Raw genomic sequence first — 23,599 nt, 5'->3', positions numbered from 1 at the left:
TGTGTGTGTGTGTGTGTGTGTGTGTGTGTGTGTGTGTGTGTGTGTGTGTTTAAAAAGTTTAGGGTCAGTAAGATTGTTTTTATTATTATTATTATTATGTTTTTGAAAGAAGTTTCTTGTGCTCACCAAAGCTGCAAAAAATACAAACGGCTGCTAAATAAATGAAAAATACAGTAAAGCTAAATAATCTGAAATATTTTTTAAATAAATAAATTTAAAATACAGTAAAACAGTAGTATTGTGAAATATTATTACAATGTAGAGTAACTTATTTCTATTTTGATATCATTTAAAATGAATTTTTAAGCAGCCATTACTCACATGATCCTTTAGAAGTTATTTTTAATATGCTGATTTGTGTTCTTATTATTATCAGTCTTGTGCGGCTTAATGTTTTTGTGGAAGCCGTGATACATTATTTATCAGGATTCTTGGATGAATTAAAGTTCAAAAGAACTGTGTTTATCTGAAATAGAAATATTTTTGTAACATTATGATTGTCTTCATTGCCACATTTTATTAATTTAATGCACCTGTGCTGAATAAAATTATTAATTAATAAAAAATAAAAAACTCACTTCCCCTGAAACGTTTTAATGATAGTGTATATAATATATACATACAGTATATAAATATGTATATATACATAAATATAAATACTTCACATTTGCGCACAATATATGAGTAATATGGTAGGTTTACTAAGTGAGATCAGTTACGCTGCACCTGTGTGACAAAACGGTAAAGACTCTTTTCAGGGATTAGAGCAGCTGTTCTCCTAAGGCTAAAGGTATTCATCTCTAAATAACCACTTATTTCTAACCCCTCTATCCTATTAACTTCTAATGAAAGCGAGGTCTGTGTGTTTTCTACTTAGACAGTGAATTGAGCTGTTGTGTCTGTCCATCAGAGACTGAAATGGATTTGATTAGAAGTGTTTGTGGCGTTTAAGGAAATGGGCATCTCTTGTCTTTCTTTTAGTTTGCCGATGACTTTTATTTTGAACTTCATGTTTTATGTTGTTGTCATGTCTTTGTTCCCTAGCCCAACCCTGATTGTATCCAAGTGTGTCCTCATTAGTTCTAGAGTAGTTCTGCTGCCTTCATTAGTCAGATGTGGGTTTTTCTAACATTATTTCCCTGACTATAAAACCAGCCCATTCCCAGTGCTTGGAAAATGACGTGTATAGAAACAAAATTGCAATGCTACGGTTAGCTTGGCAGGTGTTCATTGTCAGCACAGTGGTCTTCTGGCAACCACATTGTGGAGGATAAATTATGTGATGCAATGATTCCCTTTGTTTTGTGTGATTATCAGTCACCATTTGTTATGCACTTGGCTGGTTTGGAACAAACAGGTTTCGAATAATGCAGTCTGATTTACGCGTTGTATTTGCAAAAAAAATTAATGTTTAGCATTAACTATGTAGCCCTTCTTGGGTGGTGCCATGTTCATTCATTCACCTGCATTTCGGAAAAAAAATTTGGGAACATGAATCAAGACCTTCAAAATAAAAGTCAACTAAGAGTAAAACGAACAATAATCAAAAGATTTCCAGATCCTTAAAATAGAGTTGTTTTACATGGACAAATTGCACTTCTAAGTCTAGCTCTAACTTCCAGTTTGACGCATTAGACCTGAAAATGAGGTAATGCCAGATATCAGATCATTAATTTTAGGAAAGGAAGTTGTTATCGGGGTTAACAGTGAACTATGTGTGTACTACTGTGGAACTTCCCCAAGTTTATTTTCACTGATTATGGCAGATACAGCTCTGAATGTTGCATGAATTTTTGAATTTCTGAAAGTCTGGATAGCTGGATGTTTGGCTGGCTCTGATGGCTCGGTGTCAAGAGTGTGAGAGAGTTTTGGGCCAGTTGTTTAAACTGTTGCTTGCCCATTTTTCTGTGAAGTACTGAATGTTGAAACTGAATGATATTAATTTAAATATGTTTTCAAGGAAGAAGTTAGTTGGCTGAGAGAGATAAAGTTTTGCCTGAATTGTGAATGATTTGGAATAGTCAACAAAAGCTAGAATGGCTTCAAAATGATAAATAAGCAATCTGGGATAAAGTGTGTTTTATGAACGTATAGCTGTCACTTTGTTTAACTATTTTGCTAATTAAATACTTAAATTATTTGTTGTAACTTTTTGTAAAGACATTTTTCATTTAGTAAGTTAAAGTTACAACAAATAATTTAAGGATGTAATCGGATGCCACATGCATGACTCCTAAGCGATTGAGGTGTTCTGTTGTCGGATGTAATAATGAACATAGCAGTCATCATTTACTCCCGACATCTGAGCCGCTGAAGACGCAGTGGATTACATTTGTTTTCGAAGGTTAAAGGAAAATGCTACAAAACAGCTTGCTTTGAAAAGAGCTGTTTTTGACAGGGTAAAAAAAGGTGTTTTTTACACTACCATTGAGAAATTTTAACCAAACTATGTTACAGACTTTTCATTAAGACCCAAAAGAATCATATCAACTTGTGGAAAATGGGCATCCGATGACCCCTTTAAATGTTACATTTTCTTTACAAAAGTAATGCAAACAGCTCTTTATCCCTTTTTTGACAACTGTATATTTGTCCTCCCCTTACATTAGCTTACTAAAAAACAAACAAAATGACTTGAATGAATTTCAATATATTTCATTCGCTGATAATGATTTTTTTTTTACAAAATTGCAGACAAAAGTAAAGATTTTAATTTATCTTTCTATTTTAATTTTGCTTTAGTTTAATTGTTTCTATTTATTTTTTTATTTTAATATTAAACACTTTAATTAGCAATAATGGGGGCCATTTTAACATTAAGAGACATTAAGAAAATGTCATCTATTTTTTTCATTAAATTATACACTTTTGTGTGCAGTTTTGTAAAGAAAATTACTTAAATTACTTACGTAAATAAAAACAATTTATATATTTATTTGTTTATTTTTGCTATTTTTTTGTGCTCGGACCCAAATCTGAACTACTGGCCTGATTGGGCCATCAAAATAATAATAATAAAAAAAAACTGTATTGTTGAGCCCTAAAAAAGCTTGTCTGGACATGAGATACTGTTGTGTGCTTTATTGCCGAGTCTGACCCGAGCAGTCTCTGCTGACTGCTGCAGAGAGACAAGGCAAGTTCCAGGTCAGCTAGAGTTTTTCCTGTGTGATAGCATGAGAAAACACAGATGCTGTGTTCAGAGAGCTTCAGCGAAATATGCAAGGCTACTTTTTTACATCTCGTTCTTGTTGAGTTTGCCTTCAGATGGGCTGTCGCTTTATAACCCCTCACTCAGAAATTGCTTGACTTGCTCAACACTGCATTGCAATATGGCGAACCTTAATAATCAGAAACGAGCTCATTAGTGGCTTTCTTTTATCTCCCAGCACAATGGCGGCTGGATGTGCTTTCAATGACTTTAATTAGTTCCATGCTGAGTGGCTTTGAATTATTCACTAATGAGAAGTGTTTTATCAAGTGCATGCACTAGCTGCGGTCATTAAAAGTTATAAGGGCATAAACAAGTTTGCAATTCTCCCTCAATTAGAAGGCCCCCTGCGTCTGCAGAGAGAGGGTGGCCTAAACAGACTCATTAATCTAGAGGTCAACCCTGATTAAAGGAAACGGAAGTGGGAAAGGGTGTCATAGAGGAGGATTTCATAAAAGCACCTACTCAGTCAAACTGAAGCCATATGCGCTCACACGTTCTGATGCGCAATTATCATTTTAGAGTAAAGGAAGATTCCAGGAATAAGAGCCCTCACAAGTTATTTAAGCAGCTCTTGTGGCTCTTTTACACTGTAAAAAAAATATTTTTCAAAGTTGTAAATAAAGATTATTGAAGTGTAAATACAACTGAAGTCATTCCACTTAAAAAATGCACTTTTAGATTAATGTGTTACCTGCTGTTTCTTTGTTAATTGTGATGTAATTAATTGTGATGCAATTAATTAATTGTGTCTTTCTACACCATTTAATATTTAAAATATTTTATAATTTTTTTTTTATTTTATGTATATTTTTAATCTTAATGCAAATTATTCCTGTGATGGCAAAGCTAAATTTTCAGCAGTCATTGCTTTAGTCTTCAGAGTCACATGATCCTCCAGAAATCATTCTAATATACTGATTTGATTAACACTTTTTATTATTCTCGGTGTTGAAAATATTATAACCTTTATACTTTTTTATACTATTACAGAATGATGGAATTTTTTTATAAGGAATTTTAGAGGAAGCGTCTGAAACAAAGTTAATATAACATAAGAATTCAATTAAGTGTCCTGTGCTATGAAAGAAAAGCCTCTGAGTAACAAAACCTTCATCTAATTTATTCTTTATCTCTTACATTAGGGTTCTCTGTCTTCCATGAAACAGATGCGCTTTTATTTCACTCCTCCTCCAGACGTTTCTTCTGTTTTGAATGCTAAATTCAGAAGTCAGTTGTTGAGAATGTACCTTACAAGCAGAATCTAAAACACCTTGGAAGACACATTAGCTAAATATAATGTTAGGGAGGTTGAGAGTTGTTCATTGCTGTTTGAGGTCTAAAGATAATGAAGATTTGTTGCCTCAAGAGTTGTGCAGCTTTAATCCCATAGAGACTATAAATTTTGAGGGTCAGTGTCCACAGAGAACCACTTTTCCTTCAGATACGTCAAGATCTTCAGACATATTGCTTGAAAATGGTGCAGTTCATTGAGGCCCTCTTTTCACACCCTCCTCCAGATGGCCAGCCAACAGCTACTTCATCCCAAACTCCTCTCTCTCTCTCTCTCTCTCTCTCTCACACACACACACACACTCGCTCGCTCACTCATTCACTCGCTCACTGCAACGGCTCTTTGACCAGAAAGAGCTCTGTCTCTTGTCACCGCTGTCTGCTTTTACATCTTAATATAATTCATGGGCTCAATCTGTTAGTTATTTTGTGTATAAACCTGCAGACTGGCCTTTTAATGCCTTTAATTTATATTTTGAACTTTGCTCAATGAAGTGGGAAAATGTGGATTGTGTTATTTCATATTGTACTGGTAACATTAAGATTGATAGCGTTGTCATTTTTGTTTTATCTGATGTTATTCCAGTAACTTTTTTTTTTTTGAGGGACAATATTTTGATACTGTTGTCGAATTACAGTATAGTCTGTGTAGCTTGAGAAAAGAAAATCAGTTTATACATATAATCTGTAATAGTGCACACACACATATTTAATACACAAAAATATATCTAATTATTTCATTATTTATATATTGTCTAATTTATATATTATATTATTATAAATATTATTTTCATTATATATATTATATATATATATATACACACACTGTATATAAAACATATATATCAACTTATAGATATAGATATCTCCACTTATATATATATATAGAGATGTATGTATATATAATCGAATAGCTGCTACGAAAACGTTCTCTGTTTTATATAAAATACAACAAAATTTATATATTATATAATACATATTATAAAGAATCTAGGTTAATATGTTTTTTTTAAAGAAATTAATACTTTTATTCATCAAGAAATTTTCATATTTCATTAAATCATATAACAATTAAACAAAAACTGCTTTAAATTGTAATAGTATTGAACAAAATGTCTGTTTTTACTATTTTTGATCAAATAAATACAGCCTCGCTGTGAGAAGTGCTGCAAGCAGAGTGATACAAACGGTTAAATAGTTGGAGTTCTGTTATCACTAGAATATCAATATAATCGAATAGCTGCTACGAAAACGTTCTCTGTTTTATATAAAATACAACAAAATTTATATATTATATAATACATATTATAAAGAATCTAGGTTAATATGTTTTTTTTAAAGAAATTAATACTTTTATTCATCAAGAAATTTTCATATTTCATTAAATCATATAACAATTAAACAAAAACTGCTTTAAATTGTAATAGTATTGAACAAAATGTCTGTTTTTACTATTTTTGATCAAATAAATATAGCCTCGCTGTGAGAAGTGCTGCAAGCAGAGTGATACAAACGGTTAAATAGTTGGAGTTCTGTTATCACTAGAATATCGCACCGCTGGAAAAGGCTCTCAGCCCATCAGATTTGAGGACCAGAAAGAAATGTTGCATAAATTAATATACATATATTTTTAATTCAATTGAATAAATAATATTTCATAACTCTTACAGTGATGTTCTCTCATGTGTGCAGTTACTACATTGACAGGCGGGTGACCAAAGTGGAAGACTTCTTGAAGACAAGACTTCTGGACACCCTGTCTGAGCAGATTACCAAGGTGTTAAAGGTAAGGTGTTTTTTTAAAGACACCCAGCCTAATATCTTTTTGTTTTTGAATGTGTAGGTCCGAGATGTGCTAATATGTGTTAAGGTTGTTGTTGTGAGAGTGAGCAAGTCCCTCCAGTGCTCATTAACTGTGTTTACCTCAAGGGCCCCGGGTTTGTCCTCAGCTGCACCATCCAAACAAGCTGTCTCCGGTCTGATAGGTGGCCTACCGTTAAGGGAGCGTGGGTCAGGGCACAGTAAAGGAGGAAAGCGTTTGATTGGGTTTACAATTTACAAGTTCCCCCCTCAGCCTTATGATGTCTCAGCTGCTCTGGGAACAGTCCCCTTTTGGTCTAATAAGCAGTGCCAGGTTTCACAACATTTAAGGCTTCCCTCAGGAGGCCCAATCTATAAATACACAGCTCTCCTGTTTTATCTATCTCAAACTCACACATCTGGTCCAGTGTTCCCCTGAAAGTGAACGAGGGGGAAAACTGGCCTTCCTCACAAATATCAAACAAAAGATGCCAAAGTTTTGTTCACTCCCAAACCCAGTGGGATGGTGATTAGAGCCTAATACATGTGTGATGTCAGATGAACAAGTGCTAACTCCACTTCTAAACTTCAAATCCGAAGGTCATTTAACATAAAATCAATAATCTTTTTTTTCTGGAGTGGATCTGCAGACCCTTCTCGCTGTCTGTGACAGTTTACAGATTTTGAGAGGCAATTTATGCTTTAGCATTGATTCTCTGGCTGTCATTGTCTACAGCAGGTCCTGAGGTTCATAGTGTGTCTGAATCAGAAGTGGAGAGTATGAGAGGCTTTCTTTGGCTTATTATGGAATATGCCTTAATACCCAACATGTGTTCTATTATAACCAGACTCTGACCTTGCAGCTGGACGGCAGTCGGTTGTGTATTGTGCTGCAGAGTTGGGATCTCATCTCAAATCATGCCCACGGACTATTGATGGACAGTCTGATTTATATTGAGCACAAAAACAGGAGTCAGGATGCAGATTATTATCAGTCAGCTGCATGGGAAAAAATATGTTTTTGGTACCTGGCTTTTAAAAGAGAACCAACATTTGTTATTAATTTTCAATAGTATATATATTTTTATTAATAAATGTAATTATTTGTTCATTATTTTTAGCTACACTACCATTCAAAACATTGGGGTAAGTATTTTTGAAACAGGTCTTTTATTCTGGCCGAGGCTGAATTTATTTGATCAGAAATACTATAAAAACAGTCATATTGTGAAATGTTATTGCAATTTAAAATAACCGTTTTATGTTTTCATATATTTTAAAATATAATGAATTCCTGTAATGGCAAAGCAGCCATTACTCCAGTGTTCAATGTCACATGATACTTCAGAAATCATTCTGATATGCTGATATGCTGCTCAAGAAACATTTCCTATGATTAGCTGTTGAAAACAGTTGTGCTGCTTAATATTTTTGTGGAAACTGTGATACAGTTTTTTTCAAGATTCTTTGATCAATTCAAAGCAGCATTTATTTGAAATGGAAATCTTTTGTAGCATAATAAATGTATTTGCTGTCACTTTTGATCAATTTAATGAATCCTTGATGAATAAAAGTATTAATTTCTTTCGAAAAACAGTACTGTATTTTGGATTTCACATTCACCAGCCTAAAACAAACAAACAGGTTGGTCACTGTAAAATCAGTCAGATGGTCTCATCTTGTTTAAGTGGATCAGACTAGCCAAAAGTCTTCAATATGCAAGAATAAAACGTGCACAACTGTCCATTACTCAGTTATGGATGGTGTTTCATCTGATAAAGCTTTTTCTTTGTTTTCTTTCAGATTGTTCAAACTCATGCTCCAGAGAAGCGTGTGTGGCTGGGTGGAGTTGGTCCGGCTTGGGCAGGGGGAACCAATAATATATCTGACACATTTGCTGCTGGTTTTCTGTAAGTGAAGTATCTTCATAGGGGCTGCAATTAACTATTTTGATGATCAGTTTGTTTATATCTCTGATTAATCATTGTGATCTACACTCTGTCAGTACAGCATATCAGATTACTTCCTCATGTAATGTTCTTTATTATTCTTCAGTAATTTGCCATAATCTCTCCATATAAAAAATATCATCACTTGCATTACATATAGGATTTCAACTAATTATGATTGAGCTTACCTAAATGTTTATGTCTAAAAAAAAAAAAAGCATGATCTGTAACAGTCTGCAAAGCATTAATTGCTGAGTTGCTGTTAAGATGAGATGTTTTACAGAAATATTTGCAATATACTATATGTGACCCTGGACCACAAAACCAGTCATAAGGGTCAATTTTTCGAAATTGAGATTTATACATCATCTGAAAGCTGAATAAATAAAGCATATTACTAATCAAAAATTAAGTTTTAATATATTTACAGTAGGAAATTTACAAAATATCTTCATGGAACATGATCTTTACTTAATATCCTAATGATTTTTGGCATAAAAGAAAAATCAATAATTTTGACCCAATGTATTTTTGGCTATTGCTACAAATATACCCAAGCGACGACTGGTTTTGTGGTCCAGAGTCACATATATACTATATATAATATTATATATATATACTATATATAGTGTATATATACTATAATATACTATATAACAGTGAACGTAAGTTGTGACATGTTGAAAAACACCTCTCAACCACATTGAGCATTACAATTTATGTCAAAGCACTTATTCAGGCCACATGAAGCTCAGTCCAACCCACTTATATATTTGAATGGCCTTCTTTGGATAATTTAATACAAAGTGCTCATTTGCCTTGAACAACCTGTATTATACACTTGATTTCCACTACACCTCAAGGCTGTGTTTTTCAAATGTGTTTCTTTTTCCAGTAGAAATGGCTTTTTAAATACTGAAATACTGGTGACATAACTGATTAAAGTTGTCTGTGGAAAAATGCAAAAAACCTGACAAATTGTTAAATTCTGTTGCATTCTTAATGTTCTCAATTTTTTTTGCTCGCTTCAGGTGGCTCAACACTCTTGGTATCGCTGCAGCTCATGGGATTGATGTTGTACTCCGACATTCTTTTTTTGATTATGGATATAACCACCTCGTCGACCAGCACTTCAACCCTTTACCTGTAAGTTTAAGCACGTAAACAGAACCCAAATCAAAAGCAGTCAAAGCTCTTTAACACTCAGACATTACCTGCAGACGGATTCAAGTCATGTACCACACGCACTAAAGGTTACGCAAATTAACACCATATGCAGTTATCTGTTTGGTATGCTCGTTACCGTATTGTAAAACCACCTAAAACGCATACGTAAAAATGACCTGGGCGTAGTTTTTTCCGACATGAAGTGTTTGGAATTGGTCTTTAGCATGTGGCTCAGGCACCTTATGGCTTTTCCCGTGGGACCTATTAGCCAAGATGAAAGGTGTTTTGTGGTGTTGAATACTGGGCAGCTGAGGCGAACTGCACTGAAATTCAAGCCTGAGACAGTGTCACCTGTCTCCCATCCCCTCTACATGTGTGCCCCACTGTGTGGAACAGCCGATGCTGACAGCACTGCAACCTGAGCCGAGGACACTCCACAGGTATCCCCACCCTCCAGACCGCTGCCAACTTCATCCTGAATTATGTAAACCTCACTCTTTCACAGTGTCCGCAGGTCAGCCCCCTGGAGACAGGACAGACAGAAGACTTCAATTAAATTTCAATTTGATTTGAGAACCCGTATAAAAGACCATGACTAAACGAAACTTTTACCCATATGTTCTGTGGGTGTTTTCATAGCTCAGACACATGGTACATCATGATTCTTATTAGTACATGTACAGCATTTTCTTATTGGTTTTGCAGATTTTATTTATTTATTTATTTATTTATTTTTACAAACTCTTTACAGTACTTCTGCCAGCTGCTTTGATTTTTTTTTATTTTTAACAGTTCTTTAAATATATATAATGTATTGGTAAATGTATATTTTCACCATCAATTATGTATATATATATATATATATATATATGTGTGTGTGTGTGTGTGTGTGTGTGTGTGTGTGCAGATAGATAGATAGATAGATAGATAGATATAATGTGTGTGTATTTTATGTACACATTTATTTGTGAAAACAATATATTTGTATATACATAAATCATAAATATATGTTTGTATTAAGAATCTTTTAAATAAAATATAATTTTCTTTTTTTTCTAGCCACCACTAACAGGTTTTTGCTACAGCATTTTACATTTTTGTTTAAATTATTAAATATAAAATATACATATTTTAAATATAAAATTAAAAAAAACTATAAAAACATGTTTTATGTTACATTCTATTTTGTTTGTCATATGAGCATATTAAAAGAATTTAGGGGAAAATTAATAAATTAATTTCATTTAATATTATTTTCTTCTCTGGGACCCCAAACATTAAGAATGCATAGTCCATCTCAACAGAACATCAAATGGAAATTAACACTAATAGAAATTTGTTACTATAAATCAAATCTAAGTAAGAACTTGAACTTTTTTTTGCCAGGATCCTTCTTTTACAGTATTTTCATATAGATAAAAAATAAACAGCTTTAATCTACTTTAACTTCTACTTCCTACACGCAATCCTCACTGACTCCAGATGCTGATAGATACATTATCTGCTCGTGGCCCTCTGTTCTTTTACAGCCCACCAGCAGTGGAGATCCAGACCTGTTGACCGGCTCAGGATAACATATGTTCCTGTGCAAGTAATAAAACCAAAGAAAGACATAAAGAGCAAAAATACAGCAATGGTAGAAATTCTTGATTATGCAACGCTCCATCAAAAGTGAATCTGGATTTCTCAGAATCTCAACAGGAGCACTGTTCTTCTAGCACAAGCCAGAATGAGCATCTTTCAATAAAATGCTCTTTCGTCAAGCACTCCTCACAACTTTTGAAACGGTCATCTTTTTTCCCCCTGCTTCTTGTTCAACATCTCTAGTTATTCCAAGGACCAATCGCCCCCTGCTGGGATCGCAATGCTTTAAACATAGCTGGATGTCTGTGGGAACTGCCAGAAGCCCCACTGTGAGAATTCGCAACAGCCGCAACCTGTCGGCCTGCGAGGAAAATTTACGGTCCAACCTTTTCTCTTTAATCCCTTACCGAGTCATGTCTCCGTTTCTTTCCCTTCACACCTCAGCAGATGATCTCATCCCCTCTTTTTGCTTTGCTTCTTTTTTTTTTTACCCCTTATCTCTTGCTGTTTCTTGTGTTTTCACCCTTGATTGGATGCTAATCAAAACCAGGAGATTTCACAAGTGCACTAATAATGTATTCTGTCATTAATTCCTATATAATTATACATCCACCCCTTTAGAATATTAAGGTGATATATGTAATTCTTTGATGTTAAAATAGTTTCTCAATCCAAGTTCAGAGGCAATTATAAGTCTCTATTTTTCTTGCTCATATTCAATATTTTCAATATCTGCATATTTATTTATTTATTTATTTACAATATTACACCTCTCTTTAGTAATCTGCATAATACTATTATTAACAATATTAATTTTTTATTGTATTTCCGGTTTTTTTATTTTATGTTTATGTGTGTTATGTAATAGTAGACTTTAATTATCTGCAGAGTAATATTAATTAATATCGATATTACAAATTTATTTAGATATTTATTTATAGTTTTTCATCTGCTGGTGAAAGACAGTACACCTCTCTTTAATAATCTGCACAATATTATTTGTATTAATATTAATAACTATTATTCTTTTATCCAATTTTTTATTTTTATTTTCTGCCGCGTGAAAGCAAAAATAATCTAATTATATAATCAATAATCTCTACATTGATTTTATTTCTTTATTTATTGTTTTTCATCTGCTGGCTGAAGGCAGTAGTGCACCTCTCTTCAATAATCTGCACAATAATATTATTATTAATAATTAATATCAGTATGAATTATTCTTAAATCATTCAGATTATTAAAGATGTGCTAGTGCCCTATATCTCACATCAGAATAACAGAGAAACTTGGAAGTGGGCTTTGAATCGGGCTAAAAGTCAAACGCATAGCAACCACCCAAAACTCCCTAGCAACCACTTAGAACACCCGCTGTGCCCAACAGCAACATGCCCAGCAATATTTTAACACCACAATATCATAGAGGCATGTTGGTGGGCTTGATTTGGGGTCATGGCAAAATCCAGCTTCCTGGCAGAAAGTTATACGCTGGCAAGAACCACTCACATTTTTTTCAGAAAATCTACCCATATAGTCATTTTTGCAATTCCGTTTAGTGTCTGTGGTTAGTGTTTTGCGAAAATTACATGCTTCACCTTTAAATATTATTAAAATTGTAGGTTCTTATTGCTCCCAGTTGTTTATTATGTGGTCAAAATTAATTCGTTTTTGTTGCACACTCTCACGTTAAGTTAATATGTGTCTCTCTGGCATTACAGGAGATGACATTTGCTTATATCCTGTTGGTATTATAGAAAAGTAGTTGGTCATATCCTTTAATCTCTCAGATCTTTAGCGGTTTGACTTTTAATTTATTCATTATTAAAGTGGTTTCTATTTTATTCAGTCATTATAGCTTCTGCGCTTACTGAGCTTTACTGGGTGGGCTGAGAAATGCTTTCTAAAGCGAAATACTGGTATTATCTGCCAGTACACGTACAAGAAGTGACCTGAAGGTTGCTGAGGTTAGCACTCTTGAGCTTTATTGTCATTTTTATGTTGATTGTTGCTACCTAGTGCACATCTGCATACCATTTTCATAGACTAAAAATATGTGTAACATTTTCCATGGACCCCTATGCAGTTTAGTGTAAACCAGTATGAAAACCTCTAATCTAGGCTCTTGTTCTAGATTTTATTTTTTCTATAGCCCTAAGATGTTGACATTTGCATTTAAAATATTTTTTTGAAATCGAATTGCTATTAAACAGAAAATGTGATTATTTTATAGACAATACCGAAGTTTCACTGCATCATAACACATTGCAATTCTTGACGTTTTTAAAACAATGGGGTTTTTTTTGTCAAATTGCAGCTTAAAGAGACCCACCCATTCCCAAATCTCTTTTTTCCCACTGCCTATAGCAGATGCTGCACAATGTACACTGCCGGAGCAAATTAAGTTAAAGTTTCCCTGGAAAAGAAGCCTTTAAATGCTGCCATATGCAGGATTGCATGGGAACTTCCTGATGCACACATGCTGCTTTGAACCAGTTCAATTAGGTATTGAATTTGAGAACTGATGAGAGGTATTAGGAGAGATCTATTGCAGTCATGCATGTGAAATTCAGGTAGCCATCACTCTTTTCCATGCAATAAAAATGCATGTAATGATGTAGAAATCAGTTCTCTGGTTACACTAGGCCAGTTAATGTACAGTTAATGTCCAGCCTAAAATCTTCTTTGTGCAATGAATGTGATGGGATTACTGGATCATTAAATGCTAATAGTATGACTTTTGGACCATAAAATGTAGCAGGATAATATTTTGCATGCACAGTACACAAACACGCACACATTCTTTTGTGTTTGGCTTGTGAGTAACACATTTAGTTCCTTTAATAATATCAATAAATACTGGTTGACAGAGAATTCATGCAAAATTTAAAGCAGGTTTTCTAGGAACCAAATTTGTCAAAGGTACATTTAGCATATGCATCTTTTTCAGTTTTGTTTTTTCTGTAAGAGCATGACTGAAAATTTGCTTTGTTCCCCCTGATGGCAGAAAGCAAAAAATATAGTGTGTATCTCTCAATTCTATGAGCCATTTCATTCTTTTTTGCTTTGTTGTTTCTCAGTTTTAGCAAGAAAAGCTTCCAAAGAAAGACTATATGCTTCTATCTCTCCATTCAGAGCATCCAAGAAAATGTCACTTTCAATAAAAGACTGAAGCACATGTGCATATTTTTATATCTCAAAAAAAAAAACTAAAGTTAAGGCACTTACTAAAGTGAAGGCAGATATAAGAAACGTACATTTTTTTTTTCTTGCACTTTTCAAATTTAGTTTTCTACATCTTTCTCTTTCCCAATTCCAAAATTAAAACTCCTTTGAAAGATGGAAGGATGCTGGAATTCATTGGATTTCTGCTGGCGGAGAAATGCCACATCTGTCCAGTGTATTTAAACCAGAATCATCTTGTATGAATCATGTTTCTTGTACAGAGGTGCACCATGCTAACACGACTCCATGGAAGAATAACTTGACCTAACACGCGTGTTGACATGGCAGAGCTCCAGTAAAAATGACTCAGTGATGCTTTTTATTTTGTAACGTGTTTTGTGTGTTGGTATTGTAGGATTACTGGTTATCTCTGCTCTTTAAACGTCTGGTGGGCCCCAGGGTGCTTGCGGTGCACGTCGCAGGTCTCCAGAGGAAACCACGCCCTGGACGGGTGATCCGGGACAAACTCCGCATCTATGCACACTGCACCAGCTTTCACAAGTAGGTTCATTAGACTGTCTGATGTAAGATCAGTTCATACAAATATATCAATACTGTTCCAAAACCGAGTAAGCTGCCTTGATATCTTGATATAAAAAGAAAAAAAAGATTTTAGGGCTGTCAAAATTAACTGATTATGTAAGATTAATTGCAGTTGTTTTATTAAAAATAATATTTAAACACTATTGTTCAAAGGTTTAGGGTTGAAAATATTTTTTAAATGTTTTTTGAAAACGTGATCAAAAATAAATAAGTAAAAACATTTGTTTAAATTAGATTTTAAAATGTAATTTATTCCTATGAATATAAAAATCTGCTGTAAAGCAGATTTGAAATAAGTATTTTATGCTCACCCAGGCTACATTTATTTGATCTAAATACAAAAACAGTAATATTGTTGCATATTAAATATTATTACAATTTTAAATAACTAATATATTTTAAAATGTAATGTATTCCTGTGATGGCAAAGCTGTATTTTCAGTCTTCAGTGTCACATGATCCTTCAGAAATCATTCTAATATGCTGATTTGGTGCTCAAGAAACATTTAGTATTATTGTTGTTGTTGAAAACGGTTGTGCTGCATAATATTTTTGTAAAAAACGTAATCTTTTTGACTCCCAATTTAAATATGGCCCAGACTACATTTAATACGGCTTCACTTCAAATAGAGATAAACATGTTTTTTTTCCAACCGCAGTGTTTTATGTGGTGGAATAATGGATGCAGAGAGCATGAAACCACTGTAATTCAATGTTGTACAATCAACAATTTTGGTGTGTTTGGTTGCCACTTGATTAACCCAATGTGAAAATTGGCTCCAGAACCAATTTCTTAGAAGTCAGTGAAATGTTGATGTTGACTTAATGTCAGGAACGCACTTGTGATGCCTTAAAATGCTGTGTAGGTAGGCTGCTTGTTAGATTTTGGAACAGAACTTATACAGCAAATGCATCACCATAACAAGATTGTATGTGTGTAAATTGTCTTTTTTTGACCTGTAGCATTATCTCCACACAGACACCCGTCATCTGAGTACATAGCCGTAGTGGAGGATTTTAAGGCTTACCTGCTCATTCTTGAACCCATAAATTACAGAGTCCAGACAGCCTCTCTTTCAGAGTGAGAGCCCATAAAATTTAACAAGTATCAATTGTCAAGCGTGTGGAGTCTCTTTCTACAGTGTGAGAGGCGCTGAAAGACACCAGAGGCTCAGGCAGGTGAGGGGAGTAGATCTGCGGGACAATAGAAAGGTCTGTACCCAGGCCAGATAAAAAGTGCCATCGTTCCCTTTGATGATTATCTATTACCCCAGAATGATGTGAGCGGGACCTGCCAGCTTTTCAGCAGCAGTGTAGGTTTACGGTCTACAGATCCCCGTGTCTCAGCTCAGTTACAGCTCTGTGTCAGTGCTACCACAGGCCTCTGGCTTCAGGATTCCTGCAGGACAGACGTTTTTGCTGAAACGTACAGAAAACAGTGTTGGGGAAGCTACTTTGAAATACGCTACTTGTAATGTGAAGTACAGTCAACAAAAACATGAAAGCTTTATGATGGTAGTATATCTTTTTTAAATGCACTACCATTCAAAAGTTTGGCGTCAGAAAGACGTTTTTTGAAAGAAGTTTCTTTCCCTGTGGTCACCAAGGCAGCATTTATTTGGGGGAAAAAACAGTGAAACAGCAGTATTGAAGAATGTTATTGCAATTTAAATTAACTGTTTTCTATTTTATTATTTTTAAATGTAATTACTTAAATATTTGTTATTATCAATGTTGAAAACTTTTTTTTTTCTTTTTTTTTTGTGTGAAAACAATACTTTTTTTTCCCAGGAACTTTTGATGAATAGAAAGTTCAAAAGAAAAGCATTTATTTGAAATAGAACATGAAAATGTCTTTATTGTCACATTTCATCAGTTTAATGCACCCTTGCTGAATAAAAATAATAATTTAAAACGCCACTCTCTCTTGAACGCGTGTAAAACAGTCAGCGAAAGCTAGAGATTAAGGTTTATAAAGATGTAAATATGGATATTTTTCTTACACAAACGCTTCGCTTCAGAAAGCATTTATTCACCCTCAGAGCTGTGTGGACTTCTTTAATAATGGATGGGTGCAATTTTTTGGACTTCAAATTTTGTGCTACCATCCATTATAAAGCATGGATTAGCCTGGACATTATTTAACATAACTCCGATTGGATTCGTCTGAAAGAAGAATGTCATATACACCTAGGATGGCTTGAGTGTGAGTAAATCATGGGGTAATTTTCATTTTTGGGTGAACTATCCCTTTAAAAATAAATCTTTCTGACCCCAAACTTTTGAATGGTAATGTATTTAACACATATATTATAATTTTTATTTATAATGAGAGCAGTATTTATGGCAATAACTGTGAGGATCTAAATGTAGATGACAACATTAAACTGATGAGATAAATTTGTTAAAAACAAGTAGTAGAACTAGAAATGTCATAATTTGTATTATTAATTGAGTCAAAAGCTATAGCAGCATTTGCATATTTTGATTAATAAAAGACAACATAAGAAGCTTGAGTGAATTTCTGAATCACAAAAAAATGAATTATTAAATCACTAGAATGAATCACTAAAATGAATCAGTCTACCAAAAGCTACTTAAGTGAGAGACTTCTTTTGTTTCCCAGTGAGTGACTTAGCTATGTAAGGCATTGCTCCCAAACACTGCAGTTTAGGTATTGGTTTGTAATTGCTTGATTAGGTCATTTAAAGTTCTGACATCAAATATGTATTAATAGCATCTTTAAAAATGCACTTGAATGTTCTTCTTTTAATATCTTATTCTTTAGTTGAGAGAGTTTCAGGCTTTTAGGTCTGCCACCAGGAGATATTTGAAAGTAGACTGATGTTATCTGGTTACAAAACTCAGACAATTTCTGACCCTGGTTGGTGTACAGATGACAGAGTTTTGGGCTGCGTTCAAAATCTCATCACATTGTGTCTTATCCATCAAACCGAAACCACCACAAACCGAACAAGTAATCTCTGTAAATGCCATGAAACCCAAAACAGCTGGTCTACAGCTAATCCTACTCACTAAATGCTTTGCTTTTGCTTTGCCTGTCCAGTGGCAAGGTGACGTTGACTGTTTATTGATAACTGACAGGCGATTTTATTTAAATGAAAATGTTTAAATGTCAACAATGATAATATTTAATTCCCAGAATTTCCTCTATGTCAGTGGAAAAGCGAACAATGTTACAAAGACTGCAACAGTTTGCAGACATTCGGGTCTCATTCCTCCAGCCTCTTTCAAGTTTTTCGTTCTATTAGTGGTTAAAATGGCCGGTCAGACAAGTCATGGATATGCTTTCAGTATCTTCACTAATCCATCACAACACCCTTATACAAAACAGGCCTCCTTTTCGGTGCTTTGAGTGCTTTCTCCGGTCCACATTTCCCCAGGACCATTTGCTGACATCCTGACAGGCGATTTTATTTAAATGAAAATGTTTAAATGTCAACAATGATAATATTTAATTCCCAGAATTTCCTCTATGTCAGTGGAAAAGCGAACAATGTTACAAAGACTGCAACAGTTTGCAGACATTCGGGTCTCATTCCTCCAGCCTCTTTCAAGTTTTTCGTTCTATTAGTGGTTAAAATGGCCGGTCAGACAAGTCATGGATATGCTTTCAGTATCTTCACTAATCCATCACAATACCCTTATACAAAACAGGCCTCCTTTTCGGTGCTTTGAGTGCTTTCTCCGGTCCACATTTTCCCAGGACCATTTGCTGACATCAAACAAAGGATTCCATGTTTACGTTCCCCATGCGAATGCTGGAGAGGCACATTGTTTCAAAGTCTTGGACGGTGTTTATCATTTTTCGATCTGTTCGTCTGATCTAATGCACCCTTCTGGAAAATATCTACCCAAGTTACCAAAGTCTATTAAAACTGAGACACCACACATGTATCACATGACATGAGAGATGTTTTCATTACACAGTCTCGGGTTTGTCTCGTTCCTGAATTTTTTCCCTTGAACTCTATTCACTGTGCGCCAAGGTGTAAAGATGCACATGGCCCGGGTTGCTCGTGATTGGTGAGATTACTAACAGGCTTGCCTGACAAAAGCCAAGCTCTGACCGGTGCAGTTGGGCCTTTTCAACATGTGGTATTCATGCACTGCAACTATGTTTTCCTTACCTTTACGTTAGAATCCTTATTGAATTTTATCATGTTTGCCTAATCATGTTGCCAGATACTTATCTTCAGTTAATATTCCCTTAAGCTTACTCTTCTGCGGTATTACCCTCAAAACAAGGACCAGTATGCTGGAGTCACTGTAACATAAGCACAATCGTCCAACACATATAAAGCTTTTGTTACCCCAGTGAATTTGGGAGGGGAGCTAATGCTTTTACAGTTGTTATATGAAAACAATCAGCTCTTTTACATGACGTAGTCCTGGGGCCTCCTTTGCTTATATACAGTACTTTATAATTTGGTTATTGTGTACTGAAATTAAATCACATGAGGGTTTGGACCTTATAACACATTGTCTCTTGTAAATGGGATTCTGGGAACAGACTCAATGTTTCTGTCAGTATTACAGTATGTGCGTGAACAATGTATGTGGAATTTCAGATGGTAATTTAGGAGAGTTAGATACATTTTAGCTGCAGGATCTGCCCATATTCTTTCAAATGTATCGATTTGTTTTGCGATTCAAGTGTATTACATTATCAGTATTGAAGGTTTGTTAGCTGTAATGCCATCTACACTGCCATTAAGAAGTAGTTTTGGAAATAAGGCTGCATTCAAAATACAAACAGTAATATTTTAAAATATTATCACTATTTAAAATAACTATTCTATTTGAATATTTTTTAAAGTGTAGTGTATTCCTGTGATGACAAAGCAGAATTTTCAGCAGCATTTACTCCAGTCTAAAGTGTCACATGGTCCTTCAGAAATCAAATTTTTTAAGGTTTTTTTTTTTTCTCTCTCTCTCTCTTCTGCAGTCATGATTATGTCAGAGGGTCCATAACCATCTACATCATCAACCTTCATCGCTCACGGAAGAAAATCAAGCTGGCCGGGACTTTACGAAATAAAACTGTTCACCAATACCTGTTACAGCCCTTCGGCACAGATGGACTTCACTCCATGTAAGTCATCATCCATGACAGCGATTTACTGACAGATGAAACTCATTAATTTTAATTTTGTTAAATTATTTTTTTTTTAGGTTTAAAGGGGTCATATGATGCGATTTCAAGTTTTCTAAGTTGTATTTACAACACTGTTCCAGAACAGTTCACCCAAATATTTAGATGTGTGCAGCACATTTTATGGAGGATTGTTTCCTGATCCTGGTAGAGTAGACTACAGGGCTGGCTGTTCTGACTCACAGTCTGTAAGTACGTTTTCATATTTAAAGAATGTGCCACTGATGATTCAAATGAGAGTTTTGATCAGGGTAGAGTAGCGCTTGTTGTTTTTCATTTCTCCGAACACAAAGACATGGTTTTATGTTTACGTGGCGCGATGCAATGCAACGCGTAAAAAGACAGTATAAGTCATTATAATCCGTAATTATGTCCCCACTAGGTGCAACAAATGCCTCGTTTATATAATATTTTTGTCTCGTCGCTCCGGGACACGGCATCACAATTTGGTAAGGGGCGTAACATTTCCGTCACACGCTTGAGGTATTCGGCCAATCACAACGCACTGGATAGCTGGCCAATCAGAGCACACCTCGCTTTTCAGACCGATGAGCTTTGTAAAAATCGACGCATTTCAGAAAGGCGGGGCATAGAGGAAAAACAATAATGTACAGTATGTGGAAAATAATGTGTTTTTTTAACCTTAAACCGCATAAACACATTTCGTTACACCAAATACACCAAATAATGTTCTTTTTAGCAACATCATATGACCCCTTTAAGGTTTTATGTTGCATTATTTATATTATTATTTTAAATAAAATTCAGTTTTATAGTGTATTTATATTTTTAGTTTTGGTAAAATTATATTCCCCAGTTATATTTTAAGTTATATCATATTGTATTGTATCGTATCATCATATCATATATCATATCATATCAATCATATCATATTATGTTTTTATATATAATTTTATTACTAAGTATCTCATATCTCTGACCTCAGCTTATTTAAGGATGTGGTTTATCCTTCAGTTCTCAATTTACTCAGTTTAGCTTTACTTAACATATTATGGTTATATTAGTATGGGAGAGGATTCCCCATTGGTGGAAGAGTTATAATACAATACAATACAATACAATACAATACAATATAATATAATATAATATAATATAATATAATATAATATAAAATGTAGTGTTATATTGTTATAATTATTCCATTGGTGCAAGTGTATAATACATATAAGAATGATATTAAATATATTATTATTATTATATTATATTTGTGTTATATTAAATTACATAAACTTATTATTAGTTATCTCAGATCTCTGACCTCTGCTTATTTAAGAATGTGGTTTATGCTTCTGTTCTCGGTTTACTATAATAATCAACGTAGAGTGTTGTTGCTTTACTAAACATATTATCTCAGACGGAACAGATAAATCTAGTGCTCCATAACTGTCTACACACACAGCTGTGCTAACTGTTTTCTGACTAAATATTCAACCCTTCCACAAATGAGGATCCCGTTTCGCCAACACTAACCTAATCATGGAAAGGGCAAAAGAGAGAGACCTGGGTCATAAAAACATAGTGTGTTCATCCTCTCATACTCTTAAATGGGATATGAGGATTATCTTGTTGGGCTCGCTTACTTGATAAAGCCAAAGTACAGCTGAAACAAACACGTCTACATCCTCAACGTCTATCTTGACCCTTGTGGATGTTTTCTTTTGAATTCTTCTGGTTGAAGCTCTCCTGAATGTGTTTTCAGTTCATGTTTTCTATCACAGAAATGCTTCATACAGTGGATACAAGTAGATTAGCTCAGCAAATGGATTTAAAATATGACATTTAGTTGGTCTTGACAGGTTCGTTCTAATAGCTTGTTCAACCAACAAGACATTAGTCATGAATGAGAAACTTCACAAATGTGATTCACTTAACAAACATCCTCGCTGGTCACAAACACCCCATTCCACTCTGATATTTTTCACAGTTTGTCTGGATTTTTACTCGGCTGTTTAGAAACACATCATATTTTTCACTCAAAGCCGACAAAAACACCAGAGAGTGTTCTGTTTTGAGTTTTCCACTAGAAATAATTTGAAGCCAAGAACAAAACATCAAAACGTCCATTAAACATGGGCAATCCAATTGAATTAGCGTAATAACATTGTCTTGGTTTATTGAAGCTCAATTCAAACTGAGTGTAGAGTGAAATGCAGCTTCCTTCGGGGCAGATGTTGGCAATCGTTTTGTCAGCAGCTTTCAGCTTGAATTTCAACCAGTTTTTGCTTTCCTCTCGGGTTTTTTTTTTGTTTTTTGTTTTCTTTTGAGGAATTGTGATCCAGAAGGTCACCTCTGTCTGAGCTTAACGTCTATTATTGGGAGTTAAGCATGATACTTTGAAAACACGATCATGCTGTTGATCAGAGAAACAGAACCTCTTTCAATAAGTCTACGCTTAAATCCCTCCGTCCCACAACAGGAGGAAAATCTGAATGAAGGATAGAAAGGAATATTCGGAAGAAGCAGAGAGTAATTACCAGTTATATCTCAGAGAGCAATCTCTCATAGACCAGTATGAAAACAAACCCATAATCGTGTGTTTTGATAGACCCATTCCCACGGTCAATAATCATGCTTGATAATATTTATAGAAATATGAAAATACTTTTTTTTCCATTCTGAAGAAACTCAAAATCCTGCAAATCGATGGCCGTTTTTCCATCAAGTCTGTAGTTTTTATTCATTTTATTCTCATAAAATGCAGTTATTAGGTTAATTAGTCTAGTATTCCCACCATATATTGTGTTTGTGCAGTCAGAAATAGTGAAATATGCGGCATATTTCTGTCTTCAGAAATGCCCACAGCTCCATATGGGCTGAATCAGTGTTTTCCAGAGCAAATTCAGTGAGTAACATATACAGGCAGACTATAAAGTTACTCATGACACATTCCACTGCTTAACTCCTCTGTAATGCATATGCAGGGAAATTAACTGCTCATTTTGTGGGGTCACACTTAAACACTCTCAGACAGAGTTGCTCTTTTCAAGGATACGTTTTCCCTCCAGTCTTCGGCCGATCTGTCTTTGTCTGTTTCAAATCATATTTCTGTAATTCAAAATGGAAACAAAGAGAGAAAGGGGTATTCAGAGAGCTGGGGACACTTACCTGACATTTACATTTACAGTCTTTCACTGCAGCTCTCATTTCAAATATAAATCAAATAATATTCTAACAATTATTTCTGCTAATACAATTTCTGTTTAAATACATATGTACATAATTTTTTTTTGAAGAAATTAATACTATGCATTAAATGATTAAAAGGGACTATGAAGACTTTTATATTGTTACAAAAAAAAATGAATTTCAAAGAAATTCTGTTCATCTTTGCTGTCACAGGAATAAATTCATGTAAAAATATATAAAATAGAAAATAGTTATTTTAAATTATAATATTAATCATATATAATATAATGCAATATAAATGATCAATAATTAATATTTTATTTTTTAAAGAAATTAATACTAGGATGCATTAAATTGATCAAAAGTGACAAAAATGTATTTAGAAGAAATTCTGTTCTTTAGCTTTGCGGTCACATGAATAAATTCATTTAAAATATATTTAAAAAGAAAACAGTTAAAGTTATTATAATAATATAATATAATAATATAAATGTTATATATTATTATATA

General features: G+C 34.2%; 1 protein-coding gene across 1 annotated transcript in view; it reads left to right on the top strand.

Moving 5' to 3' along the window:
- The window catches only part of LOC107719234 (inactive heparanase-2-like), a 79,667-nt gene that overhangs the window by 52,015 nt on the left and 4,053 nt on the right, over nt 1–23,599 (top strand). The window contains exons 7-11 of the mRNA XM_016526611.1: nt 6,194–6,287; nt 8,105–8,211; nt 9,282–9,396; nt 14,579–14,724; nt 19,736–19,882. Of these exons, the coding sequence (XP_016382097.1) occupies nt 6,194–6,287; nt 8,105–8,211; nt 9,282–9,396; nt 14,579–14,724; nt 19,736–19,882 (609 nt within the window). The remainder of the gene's footprint in view (nt 1–6,193; nt 6,288–8,104; nt 8,212–9,281; nt 9,397–14,578; nt 14,725–19,735; nt 19,883–23,599) is intronic.

Source organism: Sinocyclocheilus rhinocerous, unplaced genomic scaffold, assembly GCF_001515625.1.
Source record: "Sinocyclocheilus rhinocerous isolate Xijiao unplaced genomic scaffold, SAMN03320098_v1.1 scaffold513, whole genome shotgun sequence".
Lineage (NCBI taxonomy): Eukaryota > Metazoa > Chordata > Actinopteri > Cypriniformes > Cyprinidae > Sinocyclocheilus > Sinocyclocheilus rhinocerous.
Note: the sequence above shows the minus strand (reverse complement) of the source record. Positions and strands in the feature narration are given on the sequence as shown.